At 42.2% G+C, this 24,198-nt stretch overlaps 1 protein-coding gene across 13 annotated transcripts in view; it reads right to left on the bottom strand.

Annotated features, from left to right (window-relative positions):
• syngap1b (synaptic Ras GTPase activating protein 1b) overlaps window positions 1–24,198 on the bottom strand; it is a 194,619-nt gene that overhangs the window by 119,568 nt on the left and 50,853 nt on the right. For 12 of the 13 annotated variants that reach the window (XM_078790642.1, XM_078790646.1, XM_078790647.1 and 9 more), the window contains one exon: window positions 18,410–18,648. The exons of the other annotated variant lie outside the window; for it this stretch is intronic. In XM_078790642.1, the coding sequence (XP_078646768.1) occupies window positions 18,410–18,648 (239 nt within the window). The remainder of the gene's footprint in view (window positions 1–18,409; window positions 18,649–24,198) is intronic. 13 annotated transcript variants of the gene reach the window in all.

Raw genomic sequence — 24,198 nt, 5'->3', positions numbered from 1 at the left:
TGGACAGGGCATCAGGCTTCCCATTGAGTGACCCCGGGCGAAAGGTGATGCAGAAGTCAAACCTGGTAAGGAAGAGGGCCCACCTTGCCTGCCGGGGATACAGGCGGTGGGCAGAGCCAGATTCCGATGGTCGGTGTAGATGGTAAAGGGGTGAGTGGCGCCCTCCAGCCAATGCCTCCATTCTTGTAAGGCCAGTACCACCGCCAGGAGCTCCCGATTTCCAATGTCATAATGACTCTCGGCCGGAGATAGACGACGGGAGAGGAAGGCACAGGGGTGCAGTTTCTGATCGGTGGTGGAGCGCTGGGAGAGCACGGCCCCGACCCCAGAGTCGGAAGCGTCGACCTCGACAAAAAAAGGAAGAGAGGGGTTAGGATGTATCGGTACGGGAGCGGACGTAAACAGGGATTTGAGGCGCTGGAAGGCCTTTGTAGCCTCAGGAGACCACAAAAAGGGTACCTTGGCTGAAGTAAGCTTATTCAAGGGTTCCGCCACCTTACTGAAGTTACAAATAAAACGACGGTAAAAGTTGGCGAACCCCAGGAACCTCTGCAACAGCTTCCTAGATGTAGGAGTAGACCAGTTAACCACTGCCTGAACCTTGGCAGGGTCGGGTCTGAGTTGGCCTTTCTCCACTATAAACCCCAAGAAAGACACAGAGGAAGCATGAAATGTACACTTCTGAGGTTTGACAAATAGTCTGTTCTCCAGGAGTCTCTGGAGGACTAATCGGACCTGCTGGCGGTGTACCGAAACGGAGGGGGAAAAAATTAAAATATCATCCAGGTAAACGAACACGAAACGGCCAATCATGTCCCGCAAGATATCATTTATCAGACATTGGAAGACGGCAGGGGCGTTAGTAAGGCCGAAGGGCATCACAAGGTATTCGAAATGCCCGAGTGGCGTATTAAAGGCCGTTTTCCACTCATCGCCCTCCCGGACACGCACCAGGTGATAGGCGCTACGTAGATCGAGCTTAGTAAAAATGGCGGCCTCGTGCAAGGAAGTAAAAGCAGAATTGAGAAGGGGAAGGGGATATTTATTCCTGACTGTGATTTTATTAAGGGCACGAAAGTCGATGCAGGGGCGTAGGGAGCCGTCTTTCTTTTTGACAAAGAAGAACCCTGCCGCGAGGGGGGAAGATGATGGTCGGATGTGACCGGCATCGAGGGAGGTGGAGATGTACTCCTCGAGAGCGCGGTGTTCGGGTTGAGAGATATTGTATAAGCGTGATGCGGGGAGTGGTGACCCAGGAAGCAAATCAATGGCGCAGTCATAGGGACGGTGAGGCGGGAGGGTCATGGTCCGATCTTTGCGGAACACGTCACTAATGGAATGATACTCCCCCGGAACCAAGGACAGGTCAGGGCGGTCAATGGTGGTTAAGCCGACAGGAGGCGCGGGGGGTAAGGCGGCACGAAGACACCGGCTGTGACAATATGCGCTCCAGTTGGAAATAGTTAAAGTCTTCCAATCAAAGTTAGGACCGTGCTGGCGAAGCCAGGGGAGCCCAAGTACTAACGGCGCTGAGCGAGAGGGCATAAGAAAAAAATTTGTGACCTCTTGGTGATTACCCGACAGTAGTAAGGATAAGGTGCATGTCTGATGTGTAATACAAGCCAGGTGGCGCCCATCAAGCGAGCGGACATTCTTGTGGTGGACAAGTTCGACAGTGGGAATTTTAAGAGACTTGACCAGTCCGCTATCGATGAAGTTCTCATCTGCCCCGGAGTCAATTAATGCAGTGATAGGTGACGCTCCCCCCGGCCAGGATATCGTACCTTCGACTTGAAGTCGACCCACCAGGGAGGATGACGCCGTCATTGTGGTAGGGGCGGGGAGTGCCAGCAGCTGGGGAATATCCCCGGTGGAGGATGAGCGTCGACGTGCTGGGCGTACTGGGCAGCGGGAAATCACATGTGTGGGGCTCCCGCAGTACAGGCACAACCGCAGGCGTAGCCGGCGACTCCTCTCCGCCGGCGAAAGGCAGCTGGCTCCCAGCTGCATGGGGACGACACCCCCGATGTCGTCAGATGGAGCTCCGCAACAAGAGGAGGGAGGAAGGAGCGGAGCCGGAAGAGCCCCGGGAGGTGGAGATTGGAGCCGGCGTGTTGGTAGGAGAGGCTCCGCCCTCCGCTGCGCGCTGCGCTCCCGCAGCCGGTTGTCAAGGCTAATGGATAGCGAGATCAGCTCCTGCGTCTCATCGCGAGCGGCCAACTCGTCCTGCACCCGTTGGCTGAGGCTCGCCCGGTACGCGCTTCGCAGCGCCTTGTCATTCCAGCCGCTCTCTGCCGCCAGGATACGGAAGGAGATTGAGTGGTCGGCCACCGACGCGCCGTCCTGCCGAATCACGAGGAGGCGGCTGCCTGCCTCTCTCTCTCTCACCGGATGGTCGAATACGCTCCGGAGTTCCGCAATAAACAGAGGTAGGCTGGCGCACAGTTCGGGTTTCACCTCACATACCGACATCGCCCAGCTTGCCGCACGTCCCGCTAGCAAGCTGAGCATGTACGCCACCTTGGCTGCTTCCGTGGCATATGTATGAGGCTGTTGTGCAAATATGAGGGAGCACTGGTGGATGAACAGCCGGCATTGTCCGAAATCCCCTTCGTACCTCATAGGGATACTGGGCTCCCGGGGGAAGTAATTGGGAGACGACGCGCCAGCCGCGCTTCCGGCGGCATGTGGAAGAGGATCTGGCGTGGAGGTAGCGGGCCTGCTTGACAGCTGCGCATGTAGCTCCCTAACGAGTGTGGTTAGCTCGTTAAGGGTTTGCTCATGATGGCTAATTCGCTGGCCGTGGGCTCTGAGGGCTTGTCGCACCCTGTCGTCCTCCGCGGGATCCATACCTGACTTGGCTATTCTGTGACGAGTTTGTGGTAGGAACCGGGTTCGGATCCCAGGATGCAGAGGACACCGTGGTCAGTTGCAGTTCAAGTCTTTTAATTCGTTCTCGGGACAACGAGGAGGTAACAAAGGACAACGGCATGTAACGGGAAAGAAAAGATGCCGCGGGAAAAACCAGGAAATCAAAGTACCAACAGAGGTCGAGGGGGCCACAGGGCGTGCAGCAGGAATAGTCCACGTCGACTGGAGGGTACCCGAGGTCGTCGATGTAACCGGAAGGTAAGAAGTGTGACCATATGGCGTGGAGACCAGAACAATAGCCAAGTGCCCTCCAGTCGCCACAGGTGGGTATAAATGGGGAAAATGGAATGAGGAACAGCTGTGGCACGTCCTGTGGCTCCTCTCAAAGTGGGAGTGGAGAAATCTAAAAGGGACAACAGAATTAGTAAGCAATACCAACAAAGGAACCTGACAATACCCAAGCTACCGCATCATAGATCAGGTGGCGCGTGACAACTTCCTGCTTTCCATAATACAGTTTAAGGGGTTTTTTTGTAATGTACCTCGTACCAAAATACAAGGTGATATGACCATACAATGACATAATGGGTACCATAGTAAGTGTCAATATAGTGATATATATACAGTGCATCCGGAAAGTATTCACAGCGCTTCACTTTTTCTACATTTTGTCATGTTACAGCCTCATTCCAAACTGAATTAAATTAATCTCTTACCTCAAAATTCTACACAAAATACTCCATTATGACAATGTGAAAAAATGTTTTTTTGAATGTTTTGAATTCATTAAAAATAGAAAACAAAAAAATCACATTTACATAAGTATTCACAGCCTTTGCCATGAAGCTCAAAATTGAGCTCAGGTGCATCTTTTTTCCACTGATCATCCTTGAGATCTTTCTACAGCTTAATTGGAGTCCACCTGCAGTAAATTCAGTTGATTGGACATGATTTGGAAATATAATAACTGTCTATATAAGGTCCCACAGTTGACTGAGCATGTCAGAGCACAAACACCAAGCATGAAGTCAAAAGAACTGTCTGTAGACCTGCGAGACAGGATTGTCTTGAGGCACAAATCTGGGGAAGAATACAGAAAAATTTCTGCTGCTTTGAAGGTCCCAATGAGCACAGTGGCCTCCATTATTCGTAAATGGAAGACGTTTGGAACCACCAGGACTCTCCCTAGAGCTGGCCGGCCTTCTAAACTGAGCGATCGGGGAAGAAGGGCCCTAGTCAGGGAGGTGACCAAGGCCCCGATGGTCACTCTGTCAGAGCGCCAGCGTTCCTCTGTGGAGAGAGGAGAGCCTTCCAGAAGGACAACCATCTCTGCAGCAATCCACCAATCAGGCCTGTATGGTAGAGTGGCCAGATGAAAGCCATCAGACCAGAGAATTTTGTTTCTCATGGTCTGAGAGTCATTCAGGTGCTTTTTGGCAAATTCCAGACGGGCTGCCATGTTCCTTTTACTAAGGAGTGGCTTTCGTTGGCTTTTGTTTTCTATTTTTAATAAATTCAAAAAAAGTCAAAAAAAACTTTTTCACATTGTCATAATGGAGTATTTTGTGTAGAATTTTGAGGTAAGAGATTAATTTAATGCAATTTGGAATGAGGCTGTAACATGACAAAATGTAGAAAAAGTGAAGCGCTGTGAATACTTTCCGGATGCACTGTATATATATATATATATATATATATATATATATATATATATTTTATAGTTTGATTCCACCTACTGAAATTCTATGGCTAACATAACGTAGTCCTAGCATAGAAGTGTTTCAAATGTACTTCTTCCCTGAGATCATATTTCTCCTCTCTTGTAGAGAAGTATTGGATGACATTTTTAGCTAATTGCTTATTTTTAGCCTTATGCATTATTTTAGCTGTTTGAAGATGAACTATATCAGCAAGTTGAAGTATTTGTGATTTTACAAATAAGGAGTTAGTATGTTCTCTGTAGGCGGCATTATGAATTATCCTTACTGACCTTTTTTGCAGTACATTTAGCTAGTGAAGATTGCTTTTATAGTTATTAGCCCATATTTCCACACAATAAGTAAGATATGGTAGAACCAGAGAGCAATAAAGAGTGTGGAGTGATTTCTGATTGAGAACAAATTTTGCTTTGTTCAATACTGAAATATTTCTGGCCAATTTATGTTGTATATTTGTAATTAGCTCTTTTTAATTGCGGTTCCTTTGTAGTTAGGAAGTAGTTTGGGAGTGTGACCAATCACATGTTTTTTAATCTGTCCTGTCCAGCAACTTGTTGATCCGCATGCCCTTTCATGCTAAACTAATGAGTGAATGAGTGATTCCAATGCAAGACGAACGACATCTAAACAAAAGCGAAGCAGGTCCAGGCCCCCCCCCACACTGCAAGATGAATATAGGAGGAATCAGCAGAGAGTGTCAGTGCACTCTGTTGGACTAATTGAATTTGCTTTAGTGGCAATGAGTAACCGTAAACCTGAATTAACTTCACATTCCTCCAGCTCGCCATTGATCAGCCACGCTAATAAAGTCACAGTTGCATCGTGAAGGCTTTACGAGGACGCCGCTGCTTTATGCCATTTCTAAATATACACAGAGTGCTTTCCTTTACACCCGCTGAGGACACAATGCTAGGAATAATGGGACTTTTTTTTTAGCTGTTGCCATGGAGTCCACATGAGGAAAACCACAATGTTAATCCACTCTGGGATTGATTGAAATCCACGCTGAATAAGAGCAGCACGAGCTAAAAGCCCGAGCTGTCAAAAGGTTGTCCGGTGCAGCTCTTAATGTGTCAGGGACATTCTCATGTGTGACGTTTGCAAATACGATTTCACGCCAAGAGCAGGTCTTCTTACAGCGGACTTGGAAGGAAGGAGCCGAAAAGAGGAATTTTCCACAAACTGCCGGGCCCACTTATTGTGCCACCCGCCACCACCCAACCCCCCACCCACCCACGGCGGCACTGCCTGCTGCAATTCATCACTGCCAACGTGAGTCATGGAGCACACCCAGAGTTCCTCGCTAGCCAACCTTGACACGGCCGCCCACCAACAGGCGGCCATTGAAGGGGAAACACCTGCAAGCTCATTTGACGCTGCAGGAGACAGAATTTGATGTACACGGGATATGATGGGGCACGGATGCCGGAGTCTGCAGGTGCCGCTGGAATGCAACAGGAAGCTGGACCGGCCAGCCGGCATGGAAGAAGAAAAGTTAAAGAAGTCATTTTAGATGATGAACCTCATTCATTTTCTACCGCTTTTCCTCACGAGGGTCTTGGGGTATGCTGGAGCCTATCCCAGCTGTCCTCGGGCGCGAGAGGCGGTGTACACGCACAGATCACATGTTGTCATGAATGTGGAGAAAATTCCTCCAAAAAGTGTAGTTTTGCTTTAAGTGAGGAGTTCATTCATTCATTCATTTTCTACCGCTTTTCCTCACGAGGGTCGCGGGGGTGCTGGAGCCTATCCCAGCTGTCTTCGGGCGAGAGGCGGGGTACACCCTGGACCGGTGGCCAGCCAATCACAGGGCACATATAGACAAACAATTTGGAGTCGCCAATTAACCATGTTTTTGGAATGTGGGAGGAAACCCACGCATGCACGGGGAGAACATGCAAACTCCACACAGAGATCACCGAGGGTGGAATTGAACCCTGGTCTCCTAGCTGTGAGGTCTGTGTGCTAACCACTCGACCATCAACATGAATTAATGGAGGATAACCAGCAACTTCAATCAATCAGTGTAATTTTTTTTGCATCATTAGGAATATTTGAGAATGTCGGGTTGCTTTATAGCAGAGGTGTCCAAAGTGCAGCCCGGGGGTAAATTGTGGCAAAGAATAAAGCCTTTCGGTTTTTGCCACAGTGTTTTTCTTTTTGCAACCTCATTTTTCCGCGCTGACCTTTTGTCAGCGAAGTTTTTTTATTCCTGTGCTTGTACCTCTTGTGCCTCTGTTTATTTTGTACTTTTACCCAAACAAAAGAATGAATAAAGTTGTCATCTTTGGAAAATAAACTTATAAAAAATAAATAAACTTATAAAATTATAATGTTACGATGTCCACCTGCATGGTGGACGAGTGGTTCGATTCCCGGCTTGAGCATCTCTGTGTTCTACTAGTGCGTTCCTCCCACATTCCAAAAACATGCTAGGTTAATTAGCGACTCCATAGGTATGAATGTGAGTGTGAATGGTTAAGACCATTTCTAAAGCTTTGGGACTCCAGCAAACCACAGTGAGAGCTGTATGTGCCCTGTGATTGGCTGGCCACCAGTCCAGGGTGTACTTCGCCTCCCGCCTGAAAACAGCTGGGATAGGCTCCAGCAGAAAATCCAGCGGTACAGAAAATGGATGTTACGATAATAAAGGAAGTGTGCGAATGACCCATGAAGAAAAAGGCTGTAAAAGAGAAAACAAGCCATTGTGTCCTCATGGAGTGGAAATAAAACACTCCTGGCAGGCAGGGTTAGGACACACACATTACACACACACAGTGTACTTTAGCATCACATAGCTATGCTAACGTCCCTAAGGTTTCTGTCCTCCTGTCCCACTCCTTAATGTTTCTATATTGGATGCCATATAAGATATATGGATTACTACAATATCTGCCTCTATTATGGTAGACAATAGTACAGCTACATTGTATAAGTCAAAAGTCAATCAATTACACAATAGCGTGAACAAACTGAGCTTGTTTGCATTAACCCTTAGATGCACGAGTGACTGGACCCTACGCTCTTCCATAAGTGGCTCAAAAATCACCCATTCTAGAATCAATGCCTTTTTATGCCAATTTTGCCATTTTGGTTAGGAATAATCACTTGTATGATATTTAGTATTATATTTAGGACCACACAAGAATGATTTCATGTTAGAAACATCTTCATTTTTCACTTTTTTACATCTTTGAAAAAGAAAATGACCCCGTAAAACAATAGAAAATGTGAGGATCCATTGTGTGTTGCATAAAGGTAAGTTAAAAATGGGAATGGCATGATATCAAAAATATGTTTTTTGAGGAATACCTGGAATATGAAATGATAACAATTTTTCATTACAAAGATATTTCAAGAAAACAACCTGACCGGGTCCTTTTTGACCCACTTATGGAAGGTTGGGGTAGTAACACAAAAACTACAATGTCTTACAATTTATAAAAGGTAAGTTAAAAATGTGAATGGCATGGTATTAAAAACATGTTTTTTTAGGAATACCTGGAATATGAAATGATAACAAATTTTCATTATGAAGATATTTCAAGAAAACAACCTGACCGGGTCATTTTTGACTTGTCACTTATGCATCTAAGGGTTAGAGCTACACACACGCAGTGCACAAGGACACACTTGCACGGGCACAGCATCAGAGAAGCATAGATTGCCAAAGTGGCCAAAAGCACAGTTTGTCCTTTAAGCCTTCAACAAAAACGTCCCGTCACAGGGCAGATGCTACACCTCTTTTTACCCCCAGGCTGTAGAAGGACACACACTCACCCTGCTCTGACTAACGCTTGGAAATTGTAATTTTACACCATCTGTATGCCCAAATAGGACTTTGATGTAATGGATATTGTTTATCCGGGACTTCTCTGTGAATGGTTGTTTGTCTATATGTGCCCTGTGATTGGCTGGCCACCAGTCCAGGGTGTAACCTACCTCTCGCCCCAAGACAGCTGGGATAGGCTCCAGCATGCCCGCCGCCCTCGTGAGGATAAGCGGTAGAAAATGAATGAATGAACATATAATGCAGACTCTAATGAATGAATCTTTAAAAATCAATAAAAAAGAAATAAATAGAATATTTTGATCCAATTAAATGAAATAAATATATTTTAAAAAAATTTACATGAGGTATTTATTTGTTTTCTGTGAATAATGGGCACCCTAATGAATGAGAATGAGAAGTAGAATATTTAGATGAAAATAAAATGAAAGAAATATATAAATAAAACATTTAGAACAAAAATATGTATAGTTTAAAGTATGAAAAAAGTATAATTGTTTTATTTTATAATGTGTACCTATCTTAATGAGTCTTTAAAATTAATAAAAAATGTAAATATCAAGTTACATTTATTGCAAAATGTAATTATTTTATTAATAAATGATGTACACTCATCGGAATGAGTCTTCAAAATTAATTGAAAAATTGTAAAGACAGCTGTGATAGGCTCCAGCACCCCCGTGACCCTCATGAGGAAAAGCGGTAGAAAATAAATGAATGAATGAATGTAATAATAATTTGGGGTACATGAGAAAAGTGGAATGAAAGACTCTTTTTGACCCACTTATGCATCTAAGGGTTAACTTTGAGATCAACTAAACATCCACTCAAAGAGAAGCAGTAGATGCCGGCTCTCAACCTTGACCTGACAACATTACTAGGAAGACTCGGCTACATGCTTTTTCGCTCTGAGCCTTTTTTACCTGAAGACTATACTGAATTTACCAACACAATAGGGAGCACAAGTCTTGTGCGGAAAGATTAAAGCCAACACATCAGTTGGCATCCCGGTGAGAGCAGATATTGTAAGTGACTCTTGTATTGTGGTTTTTCTTTGCAAATGGAACACTTATCACCAGTGATACATGCTAATGCTACGATAATTTGTTCCACTATAACAGGATATGCCTACCACGCAGCAACGCTATTCTCTGCCTGCACAAGTACAAGTAAAAAGCAGTTTTTGGTGGCGGCTTTCATGGAGTAAACGCTCTCTCTATGCTGTTGTTGTTCACAGGGCACATATAGACAAACAACCATTCACACTCACATTCATACCTATGGACAATTTGGAGTGGTTAATTAAGTTAGCATGTTTTTGGAATGTGGGAGGAAACCGGAGTACCCGGAGAAAACCCACACATGCACGGGTAGAACCGAGGGTGGAATTGAGCTGAGGTCTCCTATCTGTGAGTCCTGCATGCTGACCACTCGAACACCGTACAGCCTTAAGTGAGGAGTTAAGAATGTTAAAAAACGTATGAGATAAAGTAACAAGAAGACAGACTATCCTAATTATTGGGGTCTTGGGGATCATGAAGATGTTTTCTGGCAAAAGGGAGACCAGCCTATGTTTTCTTTGGATGTTGTTGTGGGGTCTTTTGTGACCTCTTGGATGAGTCATCACACTACCACCACCATATTTTACTGTTGCTATGATGGTATGTTGGTACGCTCGATGTAATGGGACACACTATGTACCAGCCTATGTTTTCTTTGGATGTTGTTGTGGGGTCTTTTGTGACTTCTTGGATGAGTCGTCACACTACCACCACCATATTTTACTGTTGCTATGATGGTACGTTGGTACGCTTGATGTAATGGGACACACTATGTACCAGCCTATGTTTTCTTTGGATGTTGTTGTGGGTTCTTTTGTGACATCTTGGATGAATCATCACACTAACACCACCATATTTTACTGTTGCTATGCTGATATGTTGGTACACTCAATGTAATGGGACACACACCTTCAAAAAAGTTCAACTTTTGTCTGGTCAGACCACAGAGTATTTTCCCAAAGGTCTTGGGGATCATCAAGATGTTTTCTGGCAAAATAGAGACCAGCCTATGTTTTCTTTGGATGTTGTTGTGGGGTCTTTTGTGACCTCTTGGATGAGTCGTCTCACTACCACCACCATATTTTACTGTTGCTATGATGGTATGTTGGTACGCTCGATGTAATGGGACACACTATGTACCAGCCTATGTTTTCTTTGGATGTTGTTGTGGGGTCTTTTGTGACTTCTTGGATGAGTCGTCACACTACCACCACCATATTTTACTGTTGCTATGATGGTATGTTGGTACGCTCGATGGAATGGGACACACACCTTCCAAAAAGTTCAACTTTTGTCTGGTCAGACCACAGAGTATTTTCCCGAAGGTCTTGGGGCTCATTAAGATGTTTTCTGGCAAAATGGAGACCAGCCTATGTTTTCTTTGGGTGTTGTTGTGGGGTCTTTTGTGACCTCTTGGATGAGTCGTCTCTGCGCTCTTGGGGTCATTTTGGTAGCTCGGCCACTCCTGGAAAGGTTCACCACTGTTCAATTTTTTCACCATTTGTGGAAAATGACTCTCACTGTGGTTTGCTGGAGTCCCAAAGCGTTAGAAATGGCTTTATAAGCTTTTCCCTACTGATAGATCTCAATTAATCTTAGTTAAATATGTTTTCAGTTGTGTTGTCATTGTCTCATATTTAAAATTGTTTGATGGTCAGAAACATTTAAGTGTGACAAACATGGAAAAAAGTAAGCAATCGGGAAGGAGGCAAACACTTTTTCTCACCACTGTATGAGGAAGTGGAAAGGTGCATGAAATGGGGAGTAAAGTTATTCCATGCAGCCACCAAGCTGTCAGTTAGGGGTCTGGGTAGAAGTCATGTGCTGCATGAAGACTCGGCTCAGCTGGTTTATTATGCGCACTCAGAGATTTGTAGGACTGCCTGGAAAAAGTTCATGCAAGTAAGTGGACCTATAAGTGTCCACATCCCACAGAGTCAGACCTGGCAGAGAACAATTCTTCTCAATAAAAATGATAAATGGAAGAGGGGTTGTCTTTAAGGTTGAGGAGAGCATCTCGGTGCTCCAGCTAAGCTGGCAGGAGACAAATTGTCCTTGTTTTCCCGTTCCTATACCTCAAAGGGATTGGAGAAAAAGTCTACATCGTCCACAGGGGAAAAGGCGCATTATCCGAAGATTAAAAGCCATTTAAAGTCTGGTATCCACGGAATGACCTCCTGGGAAAATGATCTCATTTAAATGTAATCGTCACGCTGATACCAAAGGCTTCTTTGTGCTCCAATCACTTTGGGAGTTGAGGTCAGCCAATCTTTACTAAAATATTCAACCTCTCTCCTCTGTGCTGACTGCCCACCTCGCTTCTTTAGATAATTAATCCCGCCGACACCCACGCTGCAGACACGCACACCTTTGAGCTTTCAAGCACTGCACTTGTTTGCAGGCCAGTGCACGGCCATCTCATCATCTGTGTGCCAGAGTGCTAATATATGACAAAAACATAGTATTGAGCCCCAGGTGGCTCCTCTAGCGTGACGCTGGAAGGTGATGCAAAAAAAAAAAAAGACCCAGATGCTTGACTTGCAGGCGAGGGCACCGGAGTGTGGCAGTACTGTATGAGGCTCACATTTATGTAATGTCATGTCATGTAATCAGTGGAGACGGCAACCAGCCATGTTGGTCCTCTTACTCCCCCAACAGGAATAAAGGAGACATAGCCTCGACTGACAGAAAAGCCATAATTTCCCTAAATGTCCAGGAAAATATGCATATTATATTATATATAATATATTCATTCATTTTCTACCGCTTTTCCTCACGAGGGTCGCAAGGGGTGCTGGAGCCTATCCCAGCTGTCTTCAGGCGAGAGGCGGGGTCCACCCTGGACTGGTCGCCAGCCAATCACAGGGCTATAATATACTATATATATATATGTCACTGAATGACATTTTTTCAGCTGGGATAGGCTCCTTCATATCCCTAATGAGTACAAGCAGTATAGTACGGGGAGAACATGCAAACTCCACACAGAGATGGCCGAGGGTTGAATTAATTAATTAATTCATTCATTTTCTACCACTATTTCCTCACGAGGGTCGTGGGGGTGCTGGAGCCTATCCCAGCTGTCTTCGGGCAAGAGGCGGGGTACACCCGGGACTGGTCGCCAGCCAATCACAGGGCTATATATATATATATATATATATATATATATATATATATATATATATATATATGTATATGTTTATGTCACTGAATGACAATTTTTCAGCTGGGATAGGCTCCTGCATATCTCTAATGAGTACAAGCAGTATAGAAAATGGATGGATGGACATTTCTTATTCTTTATGTTTATTTTATTTTAAATGTGCCAAATGAGCTTTTCTGTAAAAAATTACTTAAATATTAATTATATATAATTTATTAATATTATTAATATTATTAATATTATTAATATTATTAATATTATTAATATTATTAATATTATTAATATTATTAATATTATTAATATTATTAATATTATTAATATTATTATGTTACTCCAGCACCCCCGCGACCCTCGTGAGGAAAAAGCGGTAGAAAATGAATGAATGAATGAATGTATATATATATATATATTATATATATATATATACGTATATATATTATATGCATATATAACATATGACTATGTTGTGATGCAAAAGTGACCTTTTGACCTTTTAATGGAATTCTAACACTAAGAAATATTATGGGGGTGAAGTCATTCATTCATTCATTTTCAACCGCTTATCCTCACGAGGGTCGCGGGGGTGCTGGAGCCTATCCCAGCTGTCTTGGGGCGAGAGGCCTGGTGGTGGACTGGTGGCCAGCCAACCACAGGGCACATACAGACAAACAACCATTCACACTCACATTGTGGCTCGTGGCTCTCACTGTGGTTTGCTGGAGTCCCAAAGCTTTAGAAATCAAAGCTCTCAATTAATGCCAGTTAAGTTGGAGGGGGAGGGACCACTTTTTCGCATGTTGCTTTTTCACAATGTGGCCATCTGTGGGAAAGGTTCGGACACACCTTTGCTATAAAACGAATGGATAGCAGCGTATTGAGAGTAAGCGATTAAGGGTGTAATCCCACTGTAAGGGCTTGGAGGCAGCAGGGAAGCACATCTGACACATTTCAGACACAACATAAGGGGTGCCGATTGGGTGGAGGAAGAACCATACAACCGCTCCCTGATAGCCGCCATTCATGAAGACACTGAATGCAGCTACAAAGAAGGCGCCGAGATATTCGGTCTGCGCGGAGACGAGACGCTGACTGCTGACAATCAGCCCAAAGAGTCGAGGAGCAGATTTGAGGCAAGGGAAGATGGAGATGAAGATGAAACTAATGGAAGGAAGAGAAGGGCAAAGATGGAGAAAAGGCTAAAAGTGAGGTATCAATGGAAGGTCTTGAAAGAAGGATTGATTCCAAAGGAGGCGGTGATGCAGGAGAAAGAAGGATAACGATGCTGAGATGGGGTGCCTGACGCCAAAATGGATAAGAATACAAAGAAGACAATGGAAAATATTGATAGTGTATCATATATTTTGAGCATCAGTGGTGTCCAGTGCTCACGGAATGACAATTTTTCAGCTGGGATAGGCTCCTGCATATCCCTAATGAGTACAAGCAGTATAGAAAATGGATGGATGGACATTTCTCTGTTATTCTTTATTCATGTTGATTTTATTTTAAATGTGCCAAATGAGCTTTTCTGTAAAAAAAAATGACTTGAATATTATTTTAATAAAACATGTAAAAAATATATATATAATTGAACTATTATTATTATTATTGATTTGCGCATTATTAACCCACACATGCACGAGGAGAACATGCAAACTACACACAGAGATGTCCGAGGGTGGAAATGAATTTTTGAATGAAAGTTTTATTTGCTTTATTTTTTATGCTTTTATTTTTATTTTTATTTTTATTTTTATTTTTATTTTTATTTTTATTTTTATTTTTATTTTTATTTTTATTTTTATTTTTATTTTTATTTTTATTTTTATTTGCTATTATTTAATTTAATTTTTATTATTTAATTTAATTTTCATTATTTTATTATTTTATTATTTTATTATTTTATTATTTTATTATTTTATTATTTTAGTATTTTATTATTTTACTTAAATACAATTTCTTGGATTTATTAAAAGACTGTGATACATTCTAGTTTACATTTTGACACAGTTGCTGTATCATGGACCTCCCAAAGTTTGTAAAAAAAAAAAAAATACACGTACAATTTGGAAAGAATATGTGTTACGCAAAAACACAAAATCACAAAATGCAATTTTTGTGTGTACTCTTTGGCTTCTTATAGTAAACAAATGAACAATTCAAATACAAATATATTTTCTGTATTTTTAGGACAAAAGTGTATTTTTGTTTTGAATTCTTTTATTTTTTCACTTATTTATATAAATTTAACAACAAAACAATCATATTTATTATGAATATTACCATTATTATGACTTAGCTATTTATTTTGTATAAGAGTCCATGGATTCACTTTTTATTTGTAAGAAAACATTCTTATGAATTCTAGATATTTTTTCCCCATTTATATTGTATTTCCCAAATAATAATTATTCGATCATGAACCTCCAAATTATTTTTTGTTATTTTACCACAGAATGGTATAAGGAATGACAAAGAGGCAAATTGTGCTGACATTTGAAAAGGAGCTGATTGTGACTTAGGAACGTGGCCAACTGGCTACTAAGTACAAGATGGATGAAGAACCCTGATAATAAAAGGAGAACAGATCAGCTGTGTCGAGTGTGATACGTTATGTGTGTGTTCTCACAAAGGAAATACGCAAGGTGAGCGACAGATGTGATCGTTACCCGCCGTCGCCATGGTGACGGCCACACACTTGTCAATCAGATCCATTCGGCTTCAGTCTCACTGATACAATTAAGACAGCGGCGAGTCGTGATTAATGGAAGCGGACTCTTGGTTCAACGCCCCCGGGACGGGAGCAGCACGGGTCTCTTATCGGGATCCCAGTGTGCTCCGCTCCCTTGAGCAACAATAGCGCTCTGAAAGGAGACGAGTGGTGAGGACTTTGGAGAGGACTTTATCACACAGTGCAGGGCTCACATCACACGCCACAATGCACTCGTACCCACACGCGTGTGCACATGCTGCACTAACAATGGGCTTTTTTGCATGTTTGTCACAATAATTGTTTCAGATCTTCAAACAAATGTAAATATTAGTCAATGATAACACAACAGAACACTTTTTTATGTTTTTTATTATTAAGGGATAAAAATCAATTAAAAAATATTAAAAAAATATTATTATTATTAAAAAAATAAATTCAATTTAATTAAAAATTATTTAAAAATATTTAAAAAATTAAATAAATTTAAAAAAAAAGCTACGTGGCCCTGTGCGAAAAATTGATTGCCCCCTAAAGCTAATAACTGGTTGGGCCACTCTTAGCAGCAACAACTGCAATCAAGTGTTTGTGATAACTTGCAATGAGTCTCTGACAGTGGAGCAATGTTGGCCCACTCATCTTTGCAGAATTGTTGTCATTCAGCCACATGGGAGGCTTTTCCAGCGTGAAGCTGTTTTTAAGGCTTCTCAATAGGATTCGGGTCAGGGCTTCATTTGTTTTTTCTTCAGCCAATCAGAGGTGGACGTGCTGGTGTGTTTTGGATCATTGTACTGCTGCACAACACCAACACATGGCCGGATATTCTCCTTCAGGAGAATTCATGCTTCCGTTTATCACAGCAAGTCTTCCAGGTCCTGAAGCAGCAAAACAACCCCAGACCATCACACTACCGCCACCATGTTTTACTGCTGCTATGATGGTATGTTGGTACGCTTCCAAAAAGTTCAACTTTTGTCTGGTCAGACCACAGAATATTTTCCCAAAGGTCTTGGGGATCATCAAGATTCTGGCAAAATGGAGACCGGCCAATGTTTTCTTTGGATGTTGTTGTGGGGTCTTTTGTGACCTCTTGGATGAGTCGTCTCACTACTACCACCATATTTTACTGTTGCTATGGTGGTACGTTGGTACGCTTGATGTAATGGGACACACTATGTACCAGCCTATGTTTTCTTTGGATGTTGTTGTGGGGTCTTTTGTGACCTCTTGGATGAGTCGTCTCACTACCACCACCATATTTTACTGTTGCCATGATGGTATGTTGGTAAGCCAGATGTAATAGGACACATACCTTCCAAAAAGTTCAATTTTTGTCTGGTCAGACCACAGAGTATTTTCCCAATCAAGATGTTCCCGATCATCAAGATGTTTTCTGGCAAAATGGAGACCGGAATGAGGCGAGAGAAACCTGCAGTTCTTTGGATGTTGTTGTGGGGTCTTTTGTGACCTCATTGGCTAGTCATCGCTGCACTCTTGGGGTCATTTTGGTAGGCTGGCCACTCCCGGGAAGGTTCACCACTGTTCCATGTTTTCACTACTTGTGGATAATGGCTCTCACTGTGGTTGGCTGGAGTCCCAAAGCTTTAGAAATGGCTTTAGAACCATTTCCAAAGTGATAGATCCCAATTCATCTCAGTTATGTTGTGTTTTAACAGGAAACGCAATCCCTTTTTCACATGGGCCCATTTTGGTTTGGATTGTTTTCGCCCTTAACCCTTAGATGCACGAGTGACTGGACCCTACACTCTTCCATAAGTGGCTCAAAAATCACCCATACTAGAATCAATGCCTTTTTATGCCAATTTTGCCATTTTGGTTAGGAATAATCACTTGTATGATATTTAGTATTATATTTAGGACCACACAAGAATGATTTCATGTTAGAAACATCTTCATTTTTCACTTTTTTACATCTTTGAAAAAGAAAATGACCCCATACAACAAGAGAAAATGTGAGGATCCATTGTGTGTTGCATAAATGTAAGTTAAAAATGTGAATGGCATGATATAAACATGTTTTTTGAGGAATACCTGGAATATGAAATGATAAAAAATTTTCATTACAAAGATATTTCAAGAAAACAACCTGACCGGGTCATTTTTGACCCACTTGTGCATCTAACGGTTATGGAAGGTTGGGGTAGTAAAACAAAAACTAAAATTTCTTAAAATGTATAAAAAGATAAGTTAAAAATGTGAATGGCATGATATCAAAAATCTGATTTTTGAGGAATACCTGGAATATGAAATGATAAAAAAATTTCATTGCGAAGATATTTCAAGAAAACAACCTCAACGGGTCATTTTTGACCCACTTGTGCATCTAACGGTTAATAAGTTTCATTTAAAATATGCAAAAAAATAGAACTCAGGGAGGGGCTAAACACCTTTTCACACCACTGTATCGGTAAATGCTCAATCTGGATCACATCTGGATGAAACTGAGTTAAGCATTGACTCTTTTGCCCACAATTCACATAACAAATATTCTTCCAAACTGTATATTGCATGTATTCCGATATCTGACACATTTCTTCATATTTTTCACACATTAGCCTTTTCACACATTGTGTACACATAGCAAATGTTTTTTTTTATATTCAATATGCTTGAAGGAAAAAGCTCTGAACGTATTAAGTGGGATTTTAAATATTAATAAATACGAATGGCTGCCAATTACTCAATCTGGATTAGATCTAGAATAAACTCAATTCAGCATTGTCACTTTTGACCAACGACACATGTAGCAAATGTTTTTCAAATTGCATATAATATAAATGGCAGAAGTATAAACATGTAACTGTATTAAATTGGATCAATTGGATCAATGTGGATTCAATTCAATTTGGCATCACAGCTTCTGATCCACCATTCACATTATTTCTTCGAATCGGATATGGATGGGATATAAACAGCTGCTTGCATTAAATAGGATTATCATGTGAATGGCCGCCAATCTGGATCAGATCTGGAATAAAATCAATTAGGCGTTGTAGCTTTTCATTGATTACACACATTCACACACACAGTCTGGATTAGATACGGATTCAAATCAGTCTGACATTACAGCGTTACCTCTTCCTGGTCCAACATGTGGAGCGGTTTTCCGGGGCTCACACGGAGACGGGCGTTCCAGTGGTCGTGGGGCGGGCGTTCGTTGGAGGGGTGGTCGTAGATGGAGTGCTCGTGTGAAGGGCGGCTGTAGGCGGGGCGGACGTACGGCGGGCGGTCGTAGGCGGGAGGGTGGAAGGGGTGCACGTGGGAGCGGTGATGGTGGTGATGGTGGTAGGAGGGGGGGGCGGCACACCTTGCATCTGGGAGGGAAAGGTGGGAGAGGGAAAAAAGGCGGTGATGTTCTGACAGTCGTTATATGACGTATACACATACACGTGTGTGTGTGTTCATATATATACTATATACTTTACACAGTAATAATCCAGTGTACTGGCTGAAAAAAATCCCATTCAGAGATAACCTCCTCGTCTGCAGGGGCGCACAAATAATCGACAACATTAACCCCATTCCAGGAAAGACGTGAAGGAAATTAAAATGATACCCTGGGGGGTTTATTGCTCAAGATGATTACAGAAATTGATCACCTTCAACTGAACAACACCCTCCATACCTCCCTTCCTCCATCCCTCCATCCCTCCTTCCCCCCAACCGCAAGCTCTGTGACTTTGTCTGGTGTGACAAAAGTCAGGCAAAAGACTTTGGTGAAAAAATCCATTCATCCATAGATTTTCTATGGCGATTATCCACACTGTTGCAGGGGTTTGCTGGAGCCTATCCCAGCCGACTTTTCATAAATTTGCATAAATGCTGTTATAGCCCAGGCTGGCCCTTTAAGAAGAACTGTATTGTAGAATGATTTCATGTTAGAAACATCTTCATTTTTCACTTTTTTCCATCTTTGAAAAAAAAAAATGACCCCGTACAACAATAGAAAATGTGAGGATCCATTGTGTGTTGCATAAAGGGAAGTTAAAAATGTGAACGGCATGATATCAAAAATATGATTTTTGAGGAATACCTGGAATATGAAATGATAACAATTTTTATTACGAAGATATTTTGACCCACTTATGGAAGGTTGGTGTAGTAACACACAAAAAACTTAATTTTAAATGTATAAAAGGTAAGTTAAAAATGTGAACGGCATGATATCAAAACCATATTTTTTTAGGAATACCTGGAATATGAAATGATAACAATTTTTCATTACAAAGATATTTCAAGAAAACAACCTGACCAGGTCATTTTTGACCCACTTATGGAAGGTTGGGGTAGTAACACAAAAAAATTTTTTTTTAATGTATAAAAGGTAAGTTAAAAATGTAAAATGGCATGATATCAAAAACATGTTTTTTGAGGAATACCTGGAATATGAAATGATAATAAAATTTCATTAAAAATGTTTCAAGAAAACAACCTGACCGGGACATTTCTGACCCACTTATGCATCTAAGGGTTAAATAAGCTTGTATGCTTCACTGCTCTCCATTTTGTTGAATTTCACTGACTTCAGCTTTGAGTTGAGTCCGTATATTGAGATAAATAAATAGATATTATCTGTTTATAATACTATTTCAATTTGGGTGGTGGGCGCAAAACAATTTCCAGCGGGGGCATGACAGACAGAATTTGAGAACAACTGTTATAGCATAAAGTACACAAGACTCATTAAATGAATTCTGCATGCTCGTAATGATAAAAACTATATGTAGAAATGCATTATGTATACACACACACGCGCGATCCAAGACAGTCTTTTCCAACCAAATCCACAGGGCAAATGACGCTTGCTGACCCGTGGCTTATATTTGCGCTCACGTCCAAGGCCCCTTTTTGCCCCTGAAAGCGAGCCACATTGAGTCGTCCATTAGTGCGCCGCAGCGACACCTCTCCTCGCTGCCGTAGTGGGACAGTAATCGACACAAACGCTCTAATTTAAGCAAAACAAGAGCGCAGTTGATCTTTTCTTTTCCTTTTTGAATTATGGATAAAGACGATGAAATATAAATGAGCTCCCCCGCCCCCCCGACGGGCTCGGCTAATTAATATGGAGGATTGAAGGAAGGGATGAAGATTTGGCGTCTTGCGAAAGGTTAATCCAAGCTAGCTCTGCGTACCGAGCGGTCATCCTGGCCGAGAAACGAATGCGATGCCCTCATGAATATGTGCCTCTCATTTGGCGGCATTAAAACTTGATGAGCGTCTCGCTGGCAAAAGCAGACTATTTAATAAATGTGAGCAGCAGGAAGAGAATAAAAGTATTCTAGGGAAAAAAAAAACACTGAAGTACTTGATTGATTACATTGCTAGGGAATGATTGTCTAAAGCGGTGACAGAAAATGCTGACAAGGGGGTCCTGAAGAACCTCAAGGCCTTTCAGACATCAATTCATGTTTTTAATACAACTTACTCAGGAAGCACAAGGACACACTGGGATGGACCTAGAATTAAAATGGCTAAAAACATTACGCAAATGTGACTTTTTCATCATGCTAGAAGAGTAATGTGTCCCGACAGCAGGGGGTGTCCAAAATGCGGCCCTAAAGACATTTTGCAACCTGCTGCTGTTTTCTTAGTGGCCTGCGACACTTGGTATTGGTAATGTCATTTTTTTCCAAGTCAAATGACAGAAATGGTAATAGTAATGGTTTTATTTCATTTGAACATGCATCAGATTACAATTGAGTGCATCCCATAATCAGTTCCCAGTTCCACATGTCCAAAAGGAGTAGGAAGAAGCAAAGCTTATTAAATCCTACCCCTCCATCTGGTACTTTTACAATCACTAACTGTTACATTTGTTCACTTCCTGCTTTCCATAATACAGTTTAAGGGTTTTTTTTGTTTTAATTTTTTAAATAATGCACCTCGTACCGAAGTACTCGGTGATATGAGCATCCAATGCCATAATGGGTACCATAGTAAGTGTCAATATAGTGATATATATAGCACATCATGACTGGTTCAAGACTCTTCATCCTTGTATTTAGCAAACATCAACTGCTTGTATTGTTTCTTGAATTGGCTCATCGTTGTGCATTGTTTGATTTCCTTACTCAATCCATTCCATAGTTTGATTCCACATACTGAAATGCTATGGCTAGCATAACGTAGTCCTAGCATAGAAGTGTTTCAAATGTACTTCTTCCCTGAGATCATATTTCTCCTCTCTTGTAGAGAAGTATTGGATGACATTTTTAGCTAATTGCTTATTTTTAGCCTTATGCATTATTTTAGCTGTTTGAAAATTAACTATATCTTGCATGTAGTCATGATGCACTGTAAAACCTTCCTTACATTAAAGCCATAAAACACTAGATAGTGAAAATAAACTCATCTAGCCTGAGTCGCACGCAAAGACACATACAACCAAACAAGCTAACCCTGCTAGCTTCCATTCACTTCATAGCGGTTCACTTTTTTTTGTTACAGCGCATAAATGCTGTTATTGTTATAGGCCAAGCTGGCCCTTTAAGAAGAACTGTATTGTGGGAAGTTGAGTGTTGTAGTTCTGTGCTTTAGCACAAGGCGGTGGTGTCGCCCTATTATATCGCTCTTTGGTCTGCACCGGGCGGCACGGCGGTCCAGTGGTTAGCAGACCAGGGTTCAATTCCACCCTCGGCCATCTCTGTGTGGAGTTTGCATGTTCTCCCCGTGCATGCGTGGGTTTTCTCCGGGTACTCCGGTTTCCTCCCACATTCCAAAAACATGCTAGGTTAATTGGCCACTCCAAATTGTCCATAGGTATGAATGTGAGTGTGAATGGTTGTTTGTCTATACCAGGGGTCGGGAACCTTTTTGGCGAAGAGAGCCATGAAGGCCAGATATTTTAAAATGTGTATCTGTGAGAGCCATATACATTTTTTTAAACATTGAATGCAATAAAATGTGTGCATTTTTATGTAAGACCAACAGTTTTAGATATAATGGGCTCTAATTACGTAGACCAGGCACACTACCCCACGCCAATGGGGTGTGGCCAGCACACTTTCGTGAGCAGCGCAGTGTCTAATAATAAATCAAATACTTGTTGCCATTAATACAACTTCTGCTGCTGCATAGTTTTGCACCGTACTCCGTAGACGTATTTCATTCTTTTGGCCATCTTCGTCAGAAGGCTTGGTTCTGCAGCTTTAGCTATTTGACTAAAGGAGGAAAGTTTACATTTACATGTTCTTTTGACATCTCAATGACCGAGGTAGACTACAGCATTACCCAGTAATAATCAAGTTTTGGTGTTTGACCTGGAAAATATCATCAGGAAAGATAGATATGGTTGGCCGTATTGCAGCAGAATATAGATGGACGAATTAAAATGCATAAGAAAGTTGTTGATTTTGAATCTTATTTTTAACAGTCATTTCTGTGATGGTTTACTTTAAAATGTTAGCAAACATACATTTTTATTGTGGTAGGAAATGCTTGAGAGCCAGATACAGTCATCAAAAGAGCCCTACCTGGCTCCCGAGCCATAGGTTCCCTACCTCTGGTCTATAGTATGTGCCCTGTGATTGGCTGGCCACCAGTCCAGGGTGTACCCCCGCCTCTCGCCCGAAGACAGCTGGGATAGGCTCCAGCGCCCCCCGCAACCCTCGTGAGGATCGGAAAAGCGGTAGAAAATGAATGAATGAATATTGGCTAATCGTAGTCTCAAGGTGACTATAGGGGTGTTATTCCATATCCAGAGGGCTCTAATAATATTAAAAAGCATATTTAGAAGCTCATACACATGTTTACTATGCTGTAACTACCGAAATATTCAATTCATAAAAAGAGGTAATCCTATTTGGTGGCAAAATTGGGTTTGGAACCAAGTAACAGGTGTACAGGAAGTACTTTCTCATGCACCCCAAATGATTATTACATTCATTCATTTTCTACCGCTTTTCCTCACGAGGGTCACGGGGGTGCTGGAGCCTATCCCAGCTGTCTTGGGGCGAGAGGCGGGGTACACCCTGGACTGGTGGCCAGCCAATCACAGGGCACATATAGACAAACAACCATTCACACTCGGATTGTGGCTCATTTGCTGGAGTCCCAAAGCTTTAGAAATGGTCATATATAACATTCAATCAAACAACCATTCATACTCACATTCATACCTATGGACAATATGGAGTGGCTAATTAACCTAGCATGTTTTTGGAATGTGGGAGGAAACCGGAGTACCCGGAGAAAACCCATGCATGCACGGGAAGAACGTGCAAACTCCACACAGAGATTCCTGAGGGTGGAATTGAACTCGGGTCTCCTAGCTGTGAGTCCTGTGTGCTAACCACTTAACCACCGTGCAGCCCATGGGACTTTTAATCGAAGTAAATACATTAAGTAAATACATTTTAATTTTGTTTTTTTTTATTTTTCCACAGTGACTCACAGAGTCACAAATCATGCAATGCATCAGAGACGCAACAGTGGATTTCACACAGCCACTGTCCTGCCTCTGTTACTACTTCCAAAGTCGGTACACTCCAATTGCAATAGAATGCGAGTAATGCGGGATCAGACATCTATTCCATGCTTATCCCATCCCAGACTTATCCCATGATCACACGCTCTCTCTTTGCCTCTTGTATCCAAACTTTGCACGACGCTAAGATCTTCCGCTTGGGAATGGCCGGAGCGTGACTCATCCACAAGTCCAATCTTTTCATTCCCCATTCCACACTCTCCCGCCATCCCCGAGGGCCTGTGAAATGCACCGGACAGAATTTCGATGAGCAAATCCGTCGCTACGTGGAAGGTACAGGGCTACAGTGGACGCTTTGACGCCAGCAGAAACGCTGAGGTGCCTTTTTTTTTTTTTTTCTTCCTCCACTCTGATCTGCAGCTTTCCATCTCCCTGCTCT

This window comes from Doryrhamphus excisus, linkage group LG5 (assembly GCF_037039965.1).
Source record: "Doryrhamphus excisus strain RoL-2023G ecotype Guam linkage group LG5, RoL_Dexc_Guam_v1.1, whole genome shotgun sequence".
NCBI lineage: Eukaryota > Metazoa > Chordata > Actinopteri > Syngnathiformes > Syngnathidae > Doryrhamphus > Doryrhamphus excisus.
This window is presented reverse-complemented; position numbering and strand designations above follow the sequence as displayed.